The 19,961-nt window shown below is 44.5% G+C and overlaps 2 protein-coding genes across 2 annotated transcripts in view; both read right to left on the bottom strand.

Moving 5' to 3' along the window:
* The window catches only part of LOC142572813 (cytochrome P450 3A31-like), a 185,081-nt gene that overhangs the window by 24,951 nt on the left and 140,169 nt on the right, over positions 1 to 19,961 (bottom strand). The window lies entirely within an intron of this gene.
* LOC142573347 (cytochrome P450 6B5-like) overlaps positions 1 to 19,961 on the bottom strand; it is a 51,002-nt gene that overhangs the window by 5,973 nt on the left and 25,068 nt on the right. The window contains exons 4-7 of the mRNA XM_075683001.1: positions 13,803 to 13,899; positions 11,413 to 11,538; positions 3,660 to 3,909; positions 2,934 to 3,064 (exon numbers count right to left, since the gene is read on the bottom strand). Of these exons, the coding sequence (XP_075539116.1) occupies positions 2,934 to 3,064; positions 3,660 to 3,909; positions 11,413 to 11,538; positions 13,803 to 13,899 (604 nt within the window). The remainder of the gene's footprint in view (positions 1 to 2,933; positions 3,065 to 3,659; positions 3,910 to 11,412; positions 11,539 to 13,802; positions 13,900 to 19,961) is intronic.

The following is a 19,961-nucleotide window of genomic DNA, read 5'->3' as shown; positions in this document are numbered from 1 at the left end:
AATTGTTCGCTAAGCTTTTACAAACCATGAGAGAACCCTGATATTCAGTTCCTCATTCCCAAGAACATCCAGATCTGTAAAGCTGTCGATAACAAATAATACTGCAGTATCCTCTGCATAAATCCCAACCTCGCAATTTAAATAACATATCTAATTGGTGCCTTACTTGGTGTATGGAGCTTAACATAAATAATTGCAAATCTATGTGGATTTCTTGATCTAACATGACTTGCCCTACCTGCGCCCTCAATGACTGCCCCCTTCAATCCGTTACATACTACCGTTATCTTGGCATTAATAAAACTAACGATCTTTCTTGACGCCTGTTCTAGACAGCTTACGTCCGCCGGAAATTATAGTATGTTTGATCCATTTGGGATCCTGATCAGATCACATAAATTAACGAAATCAAGGCAGTACAAAATAGCTCTTCTTTTCATCCTATCTAACTACCGTCGCACTGTTAGTGTTACATTAGTAACACTAACAGTGCAGCCTATACGAAACATATAGGAATATGAAAAAGAACGTCAAAACCTGAACATTTTACTGCACGCACAAAGAATGACGGGAAACATCATTATTATTTCTTCGCAGGAAGGAATCACGCATATCCCTTTGTCATAAAATCTACTACCACTACGCATCTCTTCGCCCTTTTGGATCCAATCTGCGCCTTATTATTCAGCTCGTCGTGATCACGTACGTAAAATTAACGTACCTCATCCTAACACCGTCGCGTGCTCACAATCATTCTTTCCTAGGACTTCAATCGACTGTGATATTCTACCTACATCATTAGTAAGCATCAGGGACCCCACTTGTTTTAAGAATGCGCTAATCAACATGAAATAATGCATAGTACCAAATGGTATTATTACGTGTTTATTCGTGGACATCGTATGCTTGGTAAAGTGTACTCTTTGTGTATCTTCATATAATGTGTCTTTTTTTGTTCGTTATGTATACATTACTAGTTTTTTCAATCTCATTTGTTCCCTGCACTGTGAATTCCTTGAACTAATCCTCGAGAAGAAAGGGGGTTAACCGAAGGGAGCGATGTTTATTAGTCATATCATAAGAAGCCAACAAACACTGACACCGAGGACAACACAGAGAAATTACTTGTCCTCAATAAACGAAATAAGGAAACAATAACCTAATGGAAATTAAAGTGGATGAAAAAACAACTTGCCGCGGGTGGTAAAATCGAACCCACACCTTTCGCATTTCGCGTTATCGTTTCTTTATTTCATATAATAAACACAAGTAAACTCCCCTATGTTGTCCTTGGTGTCAGTGTTTGTTGGCTTCTTTTGATATCACTAATAAACATCGCGCCCCTTTTTTTGCGATGTATTCTCGCCCCTCCCCTCTGCAATGTAGAACTATGTACCTTGAGGGTCCCACAAAAATAAGAATAAATAAATGCTGAAGAAACATTATTAGCCCCAATGGGAAAAAGAGAGATTGAATACGTAACACGTTGAGTAAATCGATTGCATGGAAGCACTGTCCGAGATGAGGTAACGAGACCGTTCACACCGCACTCTGTTGGCCATCTTAGCGGTAACTTGGGAGAAGTCAGAATACTAATATCTCTAGAAATCAATGCGCTTCCTTCACCAAAGTGGTGTTAATAGCAGCAGAAAAAGCGTTCCCTACGACGAAGCATAGTATCACGATTAACTTTTCCCGTAAATCTGCATTAATTGTCTGTATGAAAATTTATACAGCTTCAGCTATTGATCTGATTGATCGGAATTATGTTGATTGCGATATACCCCGTGTACCAGCCAATGTTAGCAAAGAAGTTTCACGAAAAAAAAAGATATTAAAAAGACGATACAAGTTACAGCTATCATATAAACTACGTTCGCTCTTGAGAGGTCCGACGACCGAACAAGCAGCTCCTAAAATCGCAACTTGCATCCTTTATCTTTAATGTTTCTTTTCCTCGTTGAGCACCTTGGGTAATGTTAGCTGGCGCAGCCTATACAACATTGTATTTGTCTTCACTCGCATCCACAAGGAGTATACCTCGGTCCCTTAGTCTCTTTCCTCAGCAATCCGCTTCCTCCAAGACCGCGCGCTACAGAACCGTAACTTTTACCGTTACGGACATGATCTTGTCCTCGCCGTACCCACGCACCTAAAAGTCTGGCGCTCAAAAGGTGAGGATAATTTTTGAGCTAGCACTGACATTTGCATTTTAACCAGCTGGACGTACCTGCGAGCAAATACCACGTGTCACAAGTAACATGAGCCAAAATTTAGGAATATGTAAATGCCACGTAGGGGAGCAGAACCAAGGCAATGTTATTTGCCGTCGCCGTGAGCAAGCCCGAAATTTTTTGTTATTACGACTATTAGTTTTTGTTTGTTTGTGTGTGTGTGCGCGTGTGTTTCACGGGTTTCTTGCTGCAGGCTTGGACAAAAAAATATGTAGCACGTATTGAGCAATAGAAACCTGGATCGGAAATTGTTCAGGATGGTCTACAATTTTTTATCGTCAGTTTTAGCCCTGAATATTATATTAGAGAAGTTCATTAAATAACAATAAGTAATTAAGCAAGTAGGGGAAATTACAAACAGTAGTCTGCCTTGCTCCAAGCGACGGCAAACCATATTACGTTGGTTCTGTGCATCTGCGTATCATATGTATATTTTTACATTTTGGCACAAGTAACGTGGGACACATGGTATACTTGTGTATAGCCTCCCACCTGCTTGGTATTTCCGCGCAACAATAAAATATTGAGTCATAACCTGATTTCTTTTTGAGATAACTATCCCCTCAATAATTGCTGTGATAGCGACTACCAACAAGATCTAACCAATCGCGCCTCAGAACCACCATGATTCTTATTTATTGGCAAACTTCCAGCCAGATTAAGCGAAGAAGAAACTGATGAAATAAAGGGTGCTCTCACCGACTTCATCTCCCGACGCCGTTCAATGACTGGTTTCACCAGCTCCTGGACTGCAGCGGTAAACTTATCCATGCACCATGCAGTAACTCTCGTCATCCACATAAAAAGGGGCAGAAGTTCTGGCATACAATCTGAGTAACGGAAAGCAGTTTATCCGGCGTACTGTACTTACAGATACGAGGTTCATTTCTTTACTGCTGCATCAATAATACACCACCATTCTAGAAGATCGCTAAATAATTTGAAAACAATGTTTTGGGGCATCGTATTTGGAAAAACTGTTCTGAAAACTGGCGAAAAATAAGAATGTTTGAACACATTCGTGTCTGTAAACCGGGTAAACAAGGAATTTAGTTCATAGTCGCTTCGTGAGACCTTAGACCACGATAACGAAAGTGCCATCACAATCGTGGGTATTTACATTTACAAAAAGAAAGACAAAAGATCATGTTCTCGTACTCGCACAGAGCTTTAATCTTGCATATGGGCACTACTTCAGATCTATTCGTTGGAGACAAGTCCAGGAATTATCGGAATTAACTGTAGAAACCCACTTTTGGAAGGTACAGAGTTAAATTCGGGTTACTGAATGGAAAAGCAGTTCAATTGCAGGCTTGGCAAGAGTTCTCTACTCGCGAATGCAGCGTACAAAAGAGTTAGATTTTTTTAATGGTGACTGTTTATATTCTGAAGAATATATATATGTTCTAGAAAATTTTGACATACTTGCTATAAGCGTGATTCCTTGCATCCCGAGTGAATCCAACAGCCGGGAACTTTCAACGGCGAGCTTGTCCCAAAATCCACCTGGTTCGGCTTTCTGCACGCCCATGTCGACGCCGAAGCCGGCCTTGAGAATCGTGTCCAGGGCGTATCGCCGCAACAGCAGCGTTGCGTCCACTGATGTATCGACAGCACTTTGCTTTCCGATAATGTCCGCCAATTCCTGGCTGGAGGTTTCAAAGACCTTGAACGCCTAAGAATATGTAAACGTATTTATTCGCTGACTACGTAGTTTTCACACCCTTGCTTGTTTGTACAAAGCGCTCTCATTAAACTTATTCAACAAACAAAGATACATTTATTTATTCTTTTTGTTATCTGTCTAAGACTAAGACACTGAGTACTGAAAAACATGAATATCTTTTTAGCATACCTTATTGACATCCCGCAGAATTCAACCCCTTCGTTATCGCACAATGGGCCAGGAATGAATGCAGCAATGTTCTTTTCTGTTGTCTCCTTGTATTCATTACAAAATATGCCGTATGCTTATTCGTGCATTTCTCAAGCTTGTTAAATGAATCTGAAAGCTGTGGCTTAGGGTCTGCGTAAATTAATTTCTTCGATGGTGCTTTATCATTCTTTTTTCTGATCCTCGCGTTACAAGGGTGCTCGGACGTTCTACCGGACCGGATGCATTCTGTACGAGCGAAACATATTTATTTATTTATTTATTTATTTATTTATTTATTTATTTATTTATTTATTCATACATACTGCAGCGCAATTTGCGCTATAGCAGGAGTGGGTTAAGAAAAGGTACAGAAAATACATTGGAGAATACAGCGGTAGACACAAGTGAACACTTTTAAAGAGCACTGACGAAAGGAAAATACACAAGGAAATACACATTTTTCACTTAGTTGCTAGTGTAAAGTGTCGGCAGTGGCGTAATTGTTAACACGCAATCCTTTCTTTTTTTCACACGTATTTGCCCGCCTTCAGTGGATGTATGCCTTCCGGCGGGCAGCGCTGCCGTGGATGTCGTGGATGCATGAGAGAAATATGCGTGTAGTCGTAGCATGTACCCGAACAGCGTCTCCATGCTTTAAAAGTTAAGTCAGGATCTCAGTAGGTTCGATATAGGACACAACCGCAAAGTTGATCATCGCGATGCTGTGCGGTAAGACAGAGATTCAATCCTACCATCGGTCACGCATTTATTGGTGGTACATGAACCTACCTTCATGTACAGGTGGTACATGAACGTACCTTCATGTGCATGTGGCACCTGAACCTACCTACTCTACGTACAGCGAAGCTTTGTGTCAGTGCATAAAAAATCGTAACACGAGTACACACACACACACGCACACGCACACGCACACGCACACGCACACGCACACACACACACACACACGCACGCACGCACACGCGCACACGCGCACACGCGCGCGCGCGCGCGGGAGCACGCACATTAGGCGGAGCCTTACGTTAACCGGAGTTGCTGACTACTAGCAAGTACGACGGACGCCTTGAACGCATCATGGGGCCTTTAACGTGAAACTATTCCAAAGTGTTTTTATTCAATTCTCCAGACATCGATTTTACGTAACCGCCGACGCAAACATCTGGTGCTGACCCGGGGCGTTGTCTAAGCAGTCCAATCAAACGCTCTTCTCGTTTATAAGTCAGTTTTGTTTCCTTTCGAAACTAATGAAATTGCCTACACTGAGCGGTTTTTCATATCTAATCCTCTGACAAGGGGTCAGGAGCACGCTCATCTGGAGACCGCTTCATTGGGCCTAGCGAGCCCAGTGAAGAACCGAATAAGGAGGGTGGTGCCGTCGTTTGCAATTGGTCCGCTTCCCCTTACATAACTAGCGGTGAGATGCTGTAAATGGCTGCGGTGTGCGACGGATGGTTAAAAATACCGCGAGAAGGGAACTTCAGCAAAGAAGGGCTGGCAGAGCGATGCCGCATACGTTCCGAGAAGGCTCAATAACGTTATACTACCACGCAAGAAATATTATTGTACACAAACAAATCAATGCTCCTCGGCAGCTCTGAGCGGCCAGTGCCAGAGCGATGGGCGGGCAGCCATCATTTATTACTTTTGGAAAAGCAGTCTCTGCCTATTCAGAAAAAAGATAAATTTTGTTCGGGATATTAATGTATCTTTAACCCGTACACGTCCCTTCGACGCGGTGAGCTTTCGCGGTTTTTTGACGTCGCGTGATAGACAGGCGAAGTGAGCGCAACCCGAAAGCTTTGACCAATAGCAGAGTACTAATGGCGAAAAAGGCTCCGAAACAGAAATAATATATTTTTTTCGATCGGTCTAATTATGCATAATCAGTGCGTACCAGGGGCGTAGCTTGGGGATTATGGGGCTTCAGCTCCTTTCCGAAATTTATTCCTGCTGTCATGCACCGCAGACCAAGACAATCCACGGCGCCAGAAATCATTCTGGATTTTGTCCAGCATGTCTTTTCCACGCTCTAAAAGAAATTTCGGCGCGAACATTGTGAACTTGGGCTGGATTTTGTGGCAACGACCATGCACCTGGAGTCGCATAACGCAGGAGCCCCATCCGAGCACAAATTTTCAAGGGCGTTTTGATGGCGAGCGGGCTCTTCGCAGCATATCGCGGATGCCGCGGAATCTACGGAGCGCGTGGATTTCAATTCTGAAACTTTATGGGTATAAAGTTCTTATAAAGATTTGATGAGCAAGATGCACTCACATTTCCAGAGTCGTGGTCAATATTTTTGATTCCGGAATTTTGTGGGTTTATGGGTCATGGGTCTCTTCATTTGCCAGATATCTTTATTATACTATTGCGATAGCAAATATATGGCCCGTACACGCGCATTCCTGCCGTCGTCGTCATGTTCCGTAAAAAGTCCAAGGGCGAAATCATCACCGCGCGCCGTATGCTGTATGTGCGAGTGAAAGCGTGGCGGAGGGGGGGAGGCGTAGCCGACGATGGTGGCTCAGTCTTGTGTGCACAAGAGAGAAAAGGGGGGAAGAAGCGCGCCGCCTTCCGTCGCCCGCGACGCATCAGGGGGAGTGTAGCGAGGGGGGTGGACATTCGGATTCTGTGATCTGTGCATCTGTAATTGCGCAACATGTTTATTTGCCTTGTTTGACGCATTATATACAGTGACCTTTCCTTAGATATGTAGATATATGTAGATTTATTGGAGACTTATACATATCTTTAAATATCTTGTTGCGAATGTTTGTGTATACCTGCAGTGACCTTTGTTTCCAGTGACACTTTCTTGCCCTCTGTCAAGCTGTATCTTCGCATTTGTATTTTCTATTGTATCTTCCATTTCTAATGTACGAGCGTGAGTGAAACGAAAGTGAGCCAACCCGCGCAATAATGGTTCGGTCCATTATTTGCGAGGCATGCGCGTAGCACACCGGCATCTCTCATTTACAAAAGTAACGTGTAGGTGTGAGGATAAATGTTCTTGAGTGCTCCCATATACTAGGTTGAACATGGTTGCGTGATATAATGGACGCTCTGAAAGTTAAACAGCGCGGTATTGTCCGGTTTTTGACAGCTGAAGGTGTTTCCCCAAAAGAAATTAGTCGCCGTATGGCTGCCGTGCACGTTGAACATTGCATTTCATTGGCCGCTGTGAAGCGTTGGAGCAAACAGTTCAAAGAAGTACGTGAAAGTTGCAAAGACGATGCAAGAGCAGGCTAAGCCAACATGCATTCACCCCCAACACAATTGCAAAGGTTAATGAGCTGATTAGACAAGAACGGAGGATAAGCATCGATGAACTGGCAGAGGGTGTGAACATCAGTTATGGTTCGGTTATCACCATAATTCATGAACATCTCGGGTTGTCGGTTGTTGTGTGTGCAATGGATGCTCAAGATCCTGAACCACCACCAGAAGACAGAGAGGTTCCGCGCGGCCTTGGCTCATCTGATCCGGTATCAATCGCAATGAAGGTGACGACTTCTTGTCTGCAATTGTCACCGGGGACAAATCATGGTGCCACTATTAAGAGCCTGAAACACGACGTCAATGCTTACAGTGGAAACATTCAAATTCACCATCCCCAAGGAAAGCACAGGCCGTCAGTTCCGCCCGAAAGGTGTTGTTGACCTTTTTTTCGATCGTCGGGGGCCAATACTGATCCGATTTGCTAAACCTGGAAAGGCTATCAATTGTTTCCGATATTGTGAAACGCCGGATCGGCTGCGTGTCGCATTCAAGAACAAACGACGATGAAATCTGACGAATGGGGTCATCTTCCTCCACGACAATGCCCGTCCCCGCATCGTTGATCTGGTTAATACAAAACTGGCAAGGTTCAAGTGGGAAACGCTGCAATATCCACCATACAGACGAGATCTGTCGCCTTGCGACTTTCACATTTTGGGCAATTGAAGAAACAGCTCAAGGGAACCAGATTTGTGACGGACGATGACGTGCAATAGTCAGTTAAAGGCTTCTTGAAGCCGCAGCCCAAGAACATTTATGAGACGGGAATCGCGCGACTCGTTAGTCAGTGGGACAAATGTGTAAATGCTCATGGAGACTTCTTTTAAATAAAGTACCCCGTTTTACATATATTCGCACTGGCTCACTTTCATTTGACTCGACCTGGTATATTTTGCAGAACTCCTGCTTTTTATATGTGCTCTCTGTTGTGACTATAATTTCGGTGCAATTACTCACAACGAGCGGTGACAGCTGCTCCTGCGCAATACATTTGAAGAAAGGACAGCGTCATTGAGATTTTCCCCTGCCGTTGCATGTGTGCAAAAATGTAAACAAGGTTTTTGAATGACAAAGTTTCATTAAAATGTTTGCCCTCAACTTGTTCATTTCATGGCCTTTACATTTTTCATGTGAGCGCCATGCACTGTTTTGCTGGCTTCGAACTGATATAGTTCTAAAGTTTGTCTGATCTTTTCCTTACAAGGAAATTTACAAGTATATTTACAAGGAAATACGCCGCACTTGGCCAAGAGGCAACAGCCCGCGCTAGCCTTTAATTGTCGTCGTCGTCTTCACACTGTTTGCCTCTTCGTCATCGCAAATACTGTTCCGTAGCAATAATAAATAGACAAGAAACATAGACGCAGTGATATCGATTATTTCGGCCACAAAGTTTGTGACATATCAGTATATTGATTTATGAAAAAAAAACATATTTGACTTGTCTTGACAGCGCGTTGCGTTCAAGTTTTCGTTTACAGCACCTTCGGCAATGACGATGCAGTTATTATTTATGTACTTTATCCCTCGACAACTTCTATGAGGAGGCCGATCTGAGGAGACGGAACCCATGTCACCCTGTACTGCCTCATTTGTGGTTTTGCCGTGGGCTCCCAAACCCAACCGACCTACCAGTCTTTGGTTAACTTCCAACCGCGACAAGATCTTCGATTTTAAGCAAGGAGTGGCATTTCGAACGTTAGAGATGGCACCATGATACATAATTTCAGGTTACACGCGCCACCTCAAATTTATTGTGGCTTGCTATGATCGACTTGTCAAGTGTGAGAGACATTCAGGCGTGTGGTCCCATGACAACACGATCTGCCTCTTTGCAGAAAAGGCTGTTACGTTAAGTCTGGGCATCGGCCTGTCAAGTGTGAGAAGCGTTCGAGTGGGCGTCCCCATGCAGACGTAATTGCCCTCTTCGAAAAGGCGTCACCCCTTTTAGTCCCCGAGCTGACACAAATGAATGGTCGAAGAGAAGACAAACCCAAGGGCAGGAGGTCATCGACGAGAGAACCTGACGAAAGCACTAATACTTCCATAGACTCCCCAAGAAGACGTGGACAACCACAGGACCGCAAGGGGTAACGAAGGCCGTCTAGGCCCCCGTATATTTGACCTGTCGTTCAAGCGGGCGCCCCCATATCGACATAAATATACTCTTCTCCGAAACATAGTCACCCCTTTTATTCCCCGACCTGACGCAGAGGGAAAGACGAAGGGAAGGAAATCCGCAGTTCAAGATCTCGATAGCAGAACCTGACGAAAGCACTAATACCTCCACAGGCTCCCCGAGAAGACGTCGACGACCACAAGACCGCAAGGGCGTATTTAAGACCATCCAGGCCCCCGTGGTAACCTGAACCGCTCGAGACTCAGATAAGAGTCACATCCATGTACCAATAAAGCGAATACAATATTTTCTACTTTTTTTCGTCATAATGATGCCTGGCGTCGTCGTCGTTTCTTGATTCTTGCGGTGGAAACCCCCCTCACCTGGTCGAGATCATATCAACTGGTTGGCAGCAATGGGATAATCTACCCGTCGTCCTGGCTTCAGCACAATGGTTAACGCTTGACTTTCTTTGAGCATTTGCTAAGCTTTAGCTCGTGTGTTTTCTTATACTGCGAATTACTTTCTGTACGTGCATGCTCCTGTTCAATGCTTCCTCACGTCACTGAGAGTAAGAAAGTCCTCGTTCGGGATTGACCATGGATTTAAGCAAAAGGAAAAGCCAGAATAGTTGTTACTATGTGAACAGCTGGGAATTGGGGTGGGAAAAAGTGCGACAAAGCTGCAGCTTATTGAGGCGATTGAGAAGTGCGGGGCTCTTCAGGACGAAATTTCAGAAGCATGGGAAGCGATAGAGAAACGAGCTGGAAAAACTTAACAAAACGCTGCAGAGGAAAGGCAAAGAGCCGCAGTGGAAAGACAGAAAGCTGAACGAAACGCTGAAGAAGAAAGGCACAGAGCTGATGAAAGGCAAGCTGCAGAAAGAAAGGAACGAGAGGAGCAGAGAGCTGTAGAAGGAAAGGAACGAGAGGAACAGGGAGCTCACGAACTAAAGCTAAGAGAACTACACGTACAGCGGGATTTGGCCATGCAATCGGCAAATAAGATATCATTAAATGAAAGACGTTCCGGTGAAACAGCAATAAAAATAAGGGGCCCCTAGCTGTCGTACAAGGTAAACGATGACATGCGATTGTTTCTCGTTACTTTTGAACGAACCTGGGAGAAAAACTGGTTGGCAGTAGAAAGTTGGCCACAACAGATTCTGCCCGTTCTTCCTGGTGGAGCAATCGAAATAATTGCAAGGCTAACGAGAGAGGACACAGACGAATATGAGAAAGTAAAAGCTGCGTTGCTAAGGAAATATCGGCTCTCAGAGGCGGCTCCCCGCCATCGTTTTCGTAAACTAGCTACAACACGAGGCGAGCTTTTTCAAGATTTCACTTACAAGCTGAAAGCCAATTTACTGGAGCAGCTAAGAGGGGAAGATGCCTTCGGTTATGACGAGAAGTTTGTTGAGTTAGTCTGCATGGAGCAGTTCTATGGGTCCTTGAGCGAAGAGATGCGCCTGTGGATTCAAGATATATCAGCGGAAAAGGGCTTAATTCTCTGCACGTCGCGGATCCGAGAAAACGCGTGTCAGGCCATTCACTAAAATTAGCAAAGATGAAAACATTCGCCACGAAAAGGCTGGGGGAGCGAGAAGAGGCGTGCAGCCCAATAATTGTGGAGAGGATAACAGCGGAGTAAAAGACGAAAGAAAAACAGCAAAACCATTTGAGGCTAGAAGAGCGGTCGTCTGTTTCCGCTGTCAGGAGCCTGGAACTAGAATTGTTTTTTTTCTTTTAAGAAAGACGCCGATGAGGACTTGGCCCTCGCAAATAAAAGGCTCGCGAAGGCTCGCAAAGAAAAGCTTCGCTTTAACTCACACACACATATACACATTCTCACAAATGTGCGCAAAGTGCATTGGTGAAGACACGTACTTGCGCCAGCTTGCTCGTCGTGAATGCCGGACTGACAGCTCCTCTCAGGAACTTCCAGCGGTGGCCGCGTGCCGCGAACACCAGCGCTTCCGGACTAACGGGCGCAGGCACGATGCTCAGGATGCTCTGTGAACGGGCACATATGCTTTAATTTAGCGGTGGTTTTATTTTGCGCAGTAACTGCTCTCTGCAACAAAAAAGATCAGGTTGAAATATTCCTTCACAAGACCGGAGTTGGAATGTAAGCACATATACATACGGCTAGTTCCTCTGTGGGAATCGCGCGCCTCGGCGTCGCGGAATAGGAGCTTCAAGCGCTGGAATGCGCACCAGCGCGTCGGCGAACACCACGCGCGACCCACTTGAACCTCCCGATCATATATACGTGAGAAATGCCCATGGCCTCCATATTCTCCAAGCGCCCAGATTCTCCAAGCATTGGAACTTCCTGAGGCAAACGAATTCCTGCAGTTTGGATAGAAATTGCTCTCTTCTGGGCATGTCGAACAAGAGAAGCGGCATTAAAACGAAACACGACTACGTGGGAGGGGGCCATTTAGAATAACCCTAGAACTCCAAATTAATTTATTGTGGATGTGCACACCTGCTATAGGCGTGTGTATGAGCTTTCATGCTCTGTAATAGCACGCGGAGGCGTGCATAATGAAACCATGGCTTAATTCAAGAAGAAAAAGAAAATATGGGCGCGTTGCTGAGGCGTTGGAGTGAGAACAGCGGAAACCGCGCTAACACAGCCGTACGGAGAAGCTACCGGAAGACCTTGACTCAGGGTCCCACTTGTTGCATTCTAGCGCGCAGATGTATAGTGCAGTTTTTACTTCGACTTTTTTAGCTGACGTAAATGTGCTTTCGGAGGCATATTCGCCTCAAGAACACGCATTTTCAAGGCATTTGTTTATTTTTCTTTTAGAAAGGAGGCAGGTGGGGAGGGGACAAGGAACAGTCATTCAGACCAAGAACATTGCTAGCACGTAATGGGTGATCGTATTCTCAAAGCATGTCACCACCAAAGCTTTTACTCTAGGATGGGTCTCACGGTAATGCTGTATAAGTGTACGCTGTGCTATATTAAATATCTGAGATGCCTGGATTATTTGTGGATAGAGCTAAGGCACGGCCACAAGATGAAAGCCACACCCTGTGCCTTTCCATCGAACTGCCGTGGCTAAAGGATAGCGGTACCAGGAGTGGCTAACGCTGTAGAACAACAACCGGAGGGTTTAGACAGTACTGTGTTTAGAAACTTGGACCAAGATTCGACTGCAAGGGCTTTTACAACGATAGCTGCAAGGATTTGTTGTACGAGCACTGTTGTACTTTGTGTCCTTTGCGTGTTGTTCTGTGCTCTTTGTCCTTGGCTCTCTGCTCCGTTCTGCATCGCAGTTTTGGCAGGAACCCTTCGAACTAGTAGCACGTTTCCCTTTATCATAATGCTCGGTGTACATTGCTTTACAACAGGTTAGCCGTGACATATTGTTTGAGGCAGATGTTATGTCCTTGCATAGCTGTCATGCAGCTTCGCACGCGCCTGCTTTGGTAGTCGTGTGACGTTGTGTATGTGCACTTATAATACGCCTGCATGGTTTTTTCTTATATAGCTGGAAGTATGCGCAAGTCCTATAGCGGCTGGTGCGTGTGTCTTATGCGCGCTGGTTTTTTTCGTGGAACGGCATGGCTAACGTTAGCCGGGACGCACGACTTTGTCTCATACTATAAACACTATTATACAATTAGCAGAAATACTGTAAGCAGAAAAGAATGAATGCGGCTTTTTCTCGTACCAGTCGCAGCTCATACTTTACTCTGTTATTTGACGTTTTGGACTTCCGAGGTCACTGGATATTTAGGAGAGAGTTCCTTTCGCTCCTCCTTAAGTGCTTCCGTGATAAGGGGCTAGAGTGTGAATTGCGAGCCGTGCGAATCGCTGTGGAATGGATTGTGCGCCATCTATTGCACCCTGTGTGAACTTTCCTTGTGTTACCGGTTGCTGTTACATTACCAGATCGAATTTGGCAGACTTCAGGCCGAGCCACGTTTGACAGCGGGTGCTCCGACGGTGCGATTGCCGACAACTTTCGTAAGGCTAGGGCCAACTGCCAGCAAGCGACATTTTCCCTCCTTCATCTTCACTATTGAAGACCGCTAAAAGTTGCGTTCGCCAGGACGACGTCTCGCAGCTTTGCTGTAAGAAAACGTTATTTTTCCCTTCCCCCTTATTCACTTTATATGAAACATCATAAATCAATCAGTACTTCCCTTCATATTCGCGAACATCGATCTTGTCGATCTTGATAGCGCTTAGTCTCGTCTCGGTAAAAACGAAATGCTACCGTTAAAGAATAAATGAGTAAAACGAAAATTCTACGAACCCCTCGTTCAGGGAACACATGGAAGTCTTCGATTAGCACTTTCTTCAACAGGTCAACATCCTTAACAAGGAGAAAAGGTGCCGCTCCATTGTAGAACCTACGTTGTCAAAGAAGAAAATAACTGCGAACAAACAAGATTATACCACGTGTTTCACGTAACTAGAGCCAAATACTAAATATAGAGTGGTATGCCTTAAACCAGTGAGACCAATAGCATATTAATTGTAGTCGTCTTGAGTTACGCAGATTTTTATGCGTGATTAGTTAGCGAATTATTTACGTTTAATTACGTAATTTCCGAAATATTCGTTTAGGGACATAAGTCGTATATAAAATTATGTTGAACTTTTTCTGAAAAAGACTAATGAAGTTTTTTCCATGGTGTTGTCTTTTACGTGGTCATTTTTCTCTGCCTCCACCGTCATCATCACCACCAGGCGATAACGTGCAGAAAGAAGCGCGTTCAAAGGAAGAATTAGAAGACTAGTGGGAGGCTCTGCTGGTGATGCAAGACCCTGACAACCAGCTGCGGTTGGTGAACAGGGCTCTGGCGGCGGCAGCGAGCCATGGCTACCTGGACTGAGGAGGCCACCCACCTTTGGGCTCAAGAAGCCTGGTCTAACAATAAAGCTTATTTCTCTCCCTCTGATGAAAGCCGGCGAAATATGAAAAAAATAAGAATAAAGTACCTGCGACCTCACGCGACTGGAAGATGATGATGAAAAACTTTATCCCTCATTAAAGGGAAGGTGCAACGGAATAGAGGCTCTACTTGAAGTGGGCCTCCTCTATCCTCTCAGCCCCCTCCAGGATGGCCTCCTGAAGGTCGGGACCCGAGCTGCGCAAGGCAGCCAACCACTGCTCCTCACTAGATATTAATTGCTTGAGGAATTACTGTGCTCTCAATAACTTTTCAAAACGAGAAAGCCGCGTGCCTAACGAAAGCCGACGGGTAGCACTTGCATGCACGTTCAATGGTGGCCTATCGCTTATTAAAGCGAAAGCCTTTCTAGGATCATGAAGTTTGTGTCAGCAGACGTGACCGCCGGAGTGCCCGCCGAAGCGTCATCACGCCATATAAAGACAGATTAAAGAATGAAAAATGACTGACAGTGACAGCTCGTGAACGATAACGCTATAATAGAGATTGGTAGAGGTTAATAATGACTTGTAATGACTATTAATGACTCCGAAAAGGTCAATATGTATTACGACGGCTTGTAATGACCACAATAAATTAGAAATGACTAGAAATGTCTAGTAATGAGTAGAAAGTACTAAAACGACTACTAATAAGTTGTAACGACTACTAATGACTAAGAAATGACCAATATGTCTGACGACAGCTTGTAATGGCCACAAATGATTACAAATGACAGAAAATGCTTACTAGTGAGCAGTAATGACTAATAATGACTTAAATGACTAGGAATGAGTGTAAAATTACCAATATGTCTAACGACTACTTGTAACGACTAGAATTGATTAGAAATGACCAAAATGCTTAGTGATGACCAGTAATGACTAGTAATGACTGAAATGACTTGTAATTACTACTAATGACTACGAGATGACCAATATGTCCAACGGCGAATTGTAATGACTACACTTGATTAGAAATGACTAAAATGCTTACTAGTGAACAGTATTGACTAATAATGAAAGAAATGAGTTGTAATGACTGTGAAATGACCAATATGTCTAACGACAACTTGTAACGACTACAATTCATTACAAATAACTAAAAATGCTTAGCAGTGACTAGTAACGGCTAATAATGGTTGAAATGACTTGTAATGAGAGCTAATGACTGCGAAATGACCAATATGTCTAACGATGAATTGTAACGACTAAAATTGATTACAAATGACTAAAATGCTTACTAAGGAGCGATAATGACTAATGATGACTGAAATGACTTTAATGATTACTAATGACTATGAAATGACCGTCATGTCTAACGATGACATGTAACGCCTACAATTGCTTAAAAATGGCCAGAAATGCTTAGTAATGAGTTATGACTTCTAATGACCCGTAATAAGTCGTATATGACTTGGGATTACCGAAATGATTTATAATGATTACTACTACGCGGTAATGACAAATGAAGAAGGAAATAGAAAGACAAAGAGAAAGAGAAAGAGGAAGAAGAGAAATACGCGAATGATAAGAGGAGGAAGAGTAGGCTTTCGTCATTGTAATGTTTATTTGGGTGAAGTGGAGAATTACGATCTATACAACTGGTGGGGACGTAGGCAGTACACTGCGGCCAATTGTCTTTTTTTGTTTTTGTGATTGGCATACAAACTTAGTTCTGGCAATAGAGGCAAAGACGAAGTTCTTTAGCTGCCACAGCGGCGAGAGCCTGCTGCTCTTGCACTAAGTGAGGCAACAACAACAAGAAAACGTGGATTCAGTGCAAGAGGGTTTGCTACAGTCTGGAATTTTAATGGGATATCACTATAGGTGAACTTCCACACTTTGCAGGTATCTGCCTGACGAAAAATGTGGGCCGACTCCAAAGGCAGTGAAGTCTAAAAATGTGACCCGATTCATATGTCAGTGCAGTCTAACACAGTGTATCAAAGCTCTAGCTGTCCCGAGAGGTAAAATTTCAAAAAAAACATCGAGGGGCATGAAAGAAAAAGACTAGTTTCTTTCATGTTTCCTTTTTCAGAAAAATACGCAAAATTTAAAAAAGGCGATTACGCACAGAGCTATGAAACCCCCGACACATTTGTGTCTCTAACATCGAAAAGAATATAATTGCCACATTGTTGCATCCTAAAAGTTCCAGCAGAGCTTCGGGGTTCAAAATCTAGGCACGATTTCCCGAAAGGCATTGCTTTCACATCAAAGCGTGAAGACCGACATTTGCATCAATCAGTGCCTATCAATGCTTCGCTGTGCAACGGACGAATCCTTCTGGACATTTAGGTTCGGGATCACATATACGTTTTCGCACGAGATCCCATGGGAGCCAATTGCGTAGCTTGGTGTGCACATTTCCAAAGTCGGACCAGTTCCTTCAACATAGCGCAGAAGAAATGGGAATCTACAGTCTACGACGGGCGAGGGGGCTCAAGGGTTGGTCGAAGCAAGGTCCTTGCCACCCCCCCCCCCCCGTGGACGTATCCAGGTGCTTTACAGACTCCCAAATTCTTTCTTTTGACCAAACATTGCGATACGTCTAAGGGAGTCCAATCATAACAGAAGAATTCAGCGGGGAGCTTCCGTTTTTTTTGACACTTTTATCCTGGTTAAAAACAACAAACTATTTTTTTTCTGAAATTTTCAATGTTTTATGTTTGAACCGCTTACATATCTAGTCCCGATGGGAGAAACAGGCAAGTTCCGTGACTTGCCAGCCAGAGATTTCAAAGAGTGACTTTGGCGCGAGAGAAACGTGCGTAGGGCTGCCGTGCTCAAGGACAGAGGCCCGATGCCACCATCGGTCACGCATTCCTTCATAATGCGCACACTTCATCCAATATGGAAGTATTTAAGAGTGAAATCAAGGTGAGGTGAGCGTACGCGGTCGCATCACAGTATGCACGAAATTAGAAAAGAGACACGAGGTATAAAAACGTCACTTTGACAAATGAGAACGTGAAAGGTTGCCCGTAACGCGTGCGCTTGCAGCTGTCGCGACGCCACAAGAGAGAGAAAGATAGTAATATAGGAAAGCAGGGATGTTAACCTGTCAATAGTCTGGTTGGCTACCCTACGCTGAGGGAAGGGAGAAGGGGGAGCGAGAGAAGGGATAGAGAAGGTGTAGATATGTGTACGGACAGCACTTGAGGTAAAGCCACTCGCGCAAACCAGAAGTTCTGAGAAAGCATAAACGTGCCTTCACTGCCTTCTGAGCCGATGATCGGTCGGGACGGTGCTCTGGTAACGTCTGTTCACTCAGAGGACGACCATCTAACTTCCTCAATGTGTTGAACACAGATTGTCTTTGTGCTTGAAATTGAGGACAGTGGCACAGTAAGTGTTCAATGTTCTCCTCGCATCCGCAAACATCACATGCAGGACTATCAGCCATTCCAATTAGTGCTGAGTAGGCATTCGTGAAGGCAACTCCAAGCCATAACCGACACAGAAGAGACGCTTCACGTCGGTGTAGACCGGCTGGAGGTCTGAGTTGAAGTGACGGGTTTAGTGTGTGCAGTCTTGTGCGCCTTGTATGTGCGGTGTTCCACTCTGCTACGGAGATCGTGCGTGCTAAAATGCCATGTTGACTCGCGGCGTCGGTCCTTGAGAGAGGAATGGGGACGCAGCGGCCTTCTTGGTTTGATGTCCAAGCTGCCTTATCGGCGTCATCATTACCTATGATACCGCAATGACCTGGTATCCACTGCAAAGATATATCATGGCCTGTTTCTCTTAAGTGATGGACGCCACAAGCATCGCAATGTAAGCTGTTAGCATTTTTTGTTTTGCGTTCCTCATAATACGAGTAAACGTAAGCCGCACCAGGTGCCCTGTATCCTTGGAAACGTTTTCATACGACACATGTGAAAGCGACCAACCAAAGTACAATGCATCACTGCACAGCTAGTGAATCAGAGGACATTAACAGAACAATTTCGGGTCCATGCGAAGCTTTTTGAAACATGACTTTTCTTTGTCTAGGCAAAAGGCTAAAGCTTGCCTTTACAATGAAGATAATCAAGTATTTGTAGAAAGTTTGGCACCGAAAAAAGACTTAACACATGCACGGCTATTTTTGTTAAAGGTTTTGCTATTTCGGTGATCTTCTCTACGCTCGTTCATGTTACTGTCTGTGAACTAAACTACTGCTTTGTAAAGTATGGGCAAATAAGTAAAGTGTTATTGTTCTGTCAAAGTTCACATTCCGGAATGATGAAAAATCAATTCTGATGAAAACCCCTATGTGGAGAAAATCTTATAAAGTATTACGGCAGAACGCAACTCGCGATGACGGTCGACGGTAATAAAAATCGAGCCATGTAGCGACAGATTCTTGAAGTAACGTTTATTTGCCTCGTGTAGTGCCTTTTCTGAGACTTTTCGTTCCTTCGACTATATGCCACATATTTCGATATCGTCAGACTTTTCTAAGCCACTCGCTTGCCAAGGTCGCCCATGGGCATGGAGGCATGACGACGACTGTATGACGCCGACGTAGTCGCGGTATAATGACGAAGAAGAAATGATATCGGTCAAATGACAAAGGCGACACCTGTATGACGACGATGGTATGACGACAACGTTACGATGACGATGACATGACGAAAGCCAGATGTCGAAGCTGCAATGATGGCTATGGAGGAACCGCGACGGCATACCGACCACGGTATGACAACAAATGCATGACGATGACTGGATGACGACGATGGCAGGACAATGACATGAGGATAATGCAATGAGGATAATGCAATGAGGATAATGCCATGACGATGACAGCATAACGATTGTCGAATGACGAAGCAGTAGTGAGGATGATGGCACGACTACGACGGCATTACGACGAAGGTCTGGCAATGGAGGCGTGGTAGCGACTGTCTGACGATGACATGACAAGCGTGGTATAATAACGGTTCAATGACGACTGTGTGACGAAAGTACAATGACGAAGACAGATGGACGTCGATGGAACGACGAAGGCTGCATAAAAACGACGGCATGAAGATCCTGGGATTACGTTACTGAAGTAATGACAATGACAAACGATGACAAACAATGAAGTAATGATAATGACGATGGCGTGACAACCACTGTGCAAAGACGATGACTTAATGACGACGGCATGATGATAGTCGAACGACGAAGCTGGAATGACCATGATCCAACGCCCATAACGCCATCACCACCCCGAACAAGTACCTAGTGGCCCAAGCTATTACACATCTTGGACCACTAGGTCGGTGTAGAAGGCGTACCGACCGCAGAATGACGAGTCAGATCAAGAAGCTGAAATGACGATGGAGTGATCACGACGGCATCACCACGGTGGTGTGGCAATGAATGCGTGTAACTGTATGACGACGACGACATGGCGAGTGTCAGATTACAAAGGTGAAATGACATCGATACAACGACTACGACGCCATCACTAAGACGAGCCCATACCTAGCACACCCAAGATATTAGACAACTGGGGTCACTGGGTCTAGGTAGAAAGCCTGACGA

This window comes from Dermacentor variabilis, chromosome 2, assembly GCF_050947875.1.
Source record: "Dermacentor variabilis isolate Ectoservices chromosome 2, ASM5094787v1, whole genome shotgun sequence".
Lineage (NCBI taxonomy): Eukaryota > Metazoa > Arthropoda > Arachnida > Ixodida > Ixodidae > Dermacentor > Dermacentor variabilis.
This window is presented reverse-complemented; position numbering and strand designations above follow the sequence as displayed.